This window comes from Lottia gigantea (assembly GCF_000327385.1).
Source record: "Lottia gigantea unplaced genomic scaffold LOTGIsca_5, whole genome shotgun sequence".
Classification (NCBI taxonomy): domain Eukaryota; kingdom Metazoa; phylum Mollusca; class Gastropoda; family Lottiidae; genus Lottia; species Lottia gigantea.
In genome coordinates, this window is record NW_008709715.1 from 5,752,963 (window position 1) to 5,755,364 (window position 2,402).

Sequence of the window (2,402 nt, forward strand, 5' to 3'; positions counted from 1 at the left end):
GCGCCCCCCCCCCCCCCCCCATCCCCCCTCTCCCTTCTCACGATATTGCTACATTCTAATGTAATTGATAAAAAAATTTCAGTTTGAATCCATGTTATCTTCTAAAATGTATAATTCATTTGCATAGCCTACCCATTTTCTTTTTTTCTTTCTTTTGAGTGTTAACTCAAACATGCACAAATGACTGCATTGGGCACGCTGTATATGTTTTTGTTGTTGACTGAGTGTAAATTGTAGAATTGCATATAAGTCTCGGGGAAGCTATATAGGCAGTTACAGTCATCGGAAGGTCTTGAATGAGGCTGCTGGCGGACCTCTTATTCTGGTCTGTTTATTATTTAAGCAAATGATCGATGATAACCATATAACTATATATAACTCTATCGGGGTAACCCACTACAAATTTTAACTGTTTAATTCCAATGCATTAGATTACAGAAGGGTATTTTTCTAAACGGTTTATGTGTATCGGGGATACTTATAGCATCGATTTGCATATTCCAATTGTCAGTTAGACGTCTTGTAATACCAGGAAAACTATGTGTTTTATGACGTAAGTAATATAACGCAAAAGCCTTTAGATACACAAAACAAAACTGGAAAACGTTTTCTGCAACCCTTTTAAGGTTCCCCAAACTAAATACCAGCATCGGTAAGTGTAATGAATTGAGCAAAAGTGAAATATTTATGTTTTACCTTGTTGACAAGAAGGTCCACCCCAACCTTTCAAACATCCATTATCACATCTTCCAGTAACAATGTCACATTTTTCATCATTTTTACAGTGACAAGTATAACTGTTATTAAATCCAAACTTAAAACCTGAAAATGTTTTAAGATTTGAACACTATCAATAATATGACACAATTGTGAAATCTAAAACCTTACAAAAGATAATCTTCAATGGTCTTAAATTCAGAGTGCGAGCTGTTTAATTTTCAGAAAGATCAAACGTCATGTTCACCTATGATTGATTGAAAAGACAACTTCTGAAGTTAAATGATTCCCACAGATTCAAGAAGGTAAGGACGAAATTATCCTTGACATTTTAAACATAAACTAATAAATCACGGACTTCATGGACTCGATGGTCAAAAAAGCCCGTTTAGAAAAACCATCAGCCTAAACATAAGATAAATCAGTTTTTACCTTCAGAAGGTGTGAGTGTGGCCACCACCAATAAAACACTAATCTGAAGATGATTCATCTAGAACTACACTGTTTAATCAGAATATATCATATTCAAAGACCACAAGTTCCTAATCATAAAAAAAACACATGAAGATAACATTTTAAACGTATGTTAAAATAACTCCTTCACCATTAGAGTTATTTTCTTCCCCAAATCAAAGATAGCTTACCAGGCAAGGTAAACATACGTCCACAAAGGAGCTTTATAATTTTTAAACTCAATAATGAGCAACATGAACTATAATGATTAATCTGTCAAGTTTCTATTCAATACCCAGAAAAGTAACCAACTCCTTACTCAAGATCGAAAGAAAATTGCAGATTATATTGAGCTCATGAACAGATTTGACATGTTTTAAGTCAATTGCAATAACGTAAAAACCACTTAAAGTTCCTTCCTGTTAAAATTGAAACGGGGTTAAAGGAATTCTACCTCAGAATACACTCGTCCTACAACTACAATTTGTGTTTGATTGTGATTATTGGTTAAATAAGCATAAATTCTATACTTTCATGTATTTATTATTGGCAATGGACCTAAAGTTGAGTTTCAAAAATCACAGTGAGCCGAAAAGAGTCTGCTTTTATTAAAAAAAAAATCCAGTTAATCTGATTCGAATACGTCTGAAAACCATTTAAACTGTATCAAATCCAAATCAATTATGTTTGCAAAGCATTTATCTTAGCGCGTAATCGAATCCTGCAGACAAAATTTGTTTCGCGTTATGACGTCATATTGATTATGGTAATCGAATCAGATTTCACAGCAAAAATTTAACAGCGTATAAATGACTCAGGTCACCCGACTATTTTAAACATGCTTATCGAACTCTTTCGATAATAACCTTATTTTATTAATTGAATGAATCATACAGTTACAGGTATAGGTACGACACCAGGTAAGTCAACTGATGTATCTATACTCATATTGGTCAAGTTTGGTGGAAATTTACAATTCATAAGAGGTAGTATCCTTTTAATATTTGAGTTATTTTGTATTTCGCAATATTATATTACGCCATGTCCTTGTTTAAGTAGTTTAAGTGTATGTACATGTAAAAGTTTGTTGAAACTTCGCACGGAACGGAAAGGAGATAATGGACATGAAAATTCCCCATGTTTAATCATGATGAAAAAATAATAATAATAATAATAATAATAACTTTATTTAGGCAAACCATTTAGACAAAAGTCTAATTTTCAGTAGGTCC

At 32.9% G+C, this 2,402-nt stretch overlaps 2 protein-coding genes across 2 annotated transcripts in view; one reads left to right on the forward strand and one right to left on the reverse strand.

Moving 5' to 3' along the window:
- LOTGIDRAFT_154494 (hypothetical protein) overlaps window positions 1–1,207 on the reverse strand; it is a gene marked incomplete at both ends in the record, with an annotated part of 4,373 nt that extends 3,166 nt beyond the window's left edge. The window contains 2 exons of the mRNA XM_009062161.1: window positions 697–822; window positions 1,150–1,207. Of these exons, the coding sequence (XP_009060409.1) occupies window positions 697–822; window positions 1,150–1,207 (184 nt within the window). The remainder of the gene's footprint in view (window positions 1–696; window positions 823–1,149) is intronic.
- An 846-nt stretch (window positions 1,208–2,053) lies between these two features.
- The window catches only part of LOTGIDRAFT_154495 (hypothetical protein), a gene marked incomplete at both ends in the record, with an annotated part of 6,473 nt that continues 6,124 nt past the window's right edge, over window positions 2,054–2,402 (forward strand). Inside the window, one exon of the mRNA XM_009062162.1 lies at window positions 2,054–2,090. Coding sequence (XP_009060410.1) covers window positions 2,054–2,090 — 37 coding nt within the window. The remainder of the gene's footprint in view (window positions 2,091–2,402) is intronic.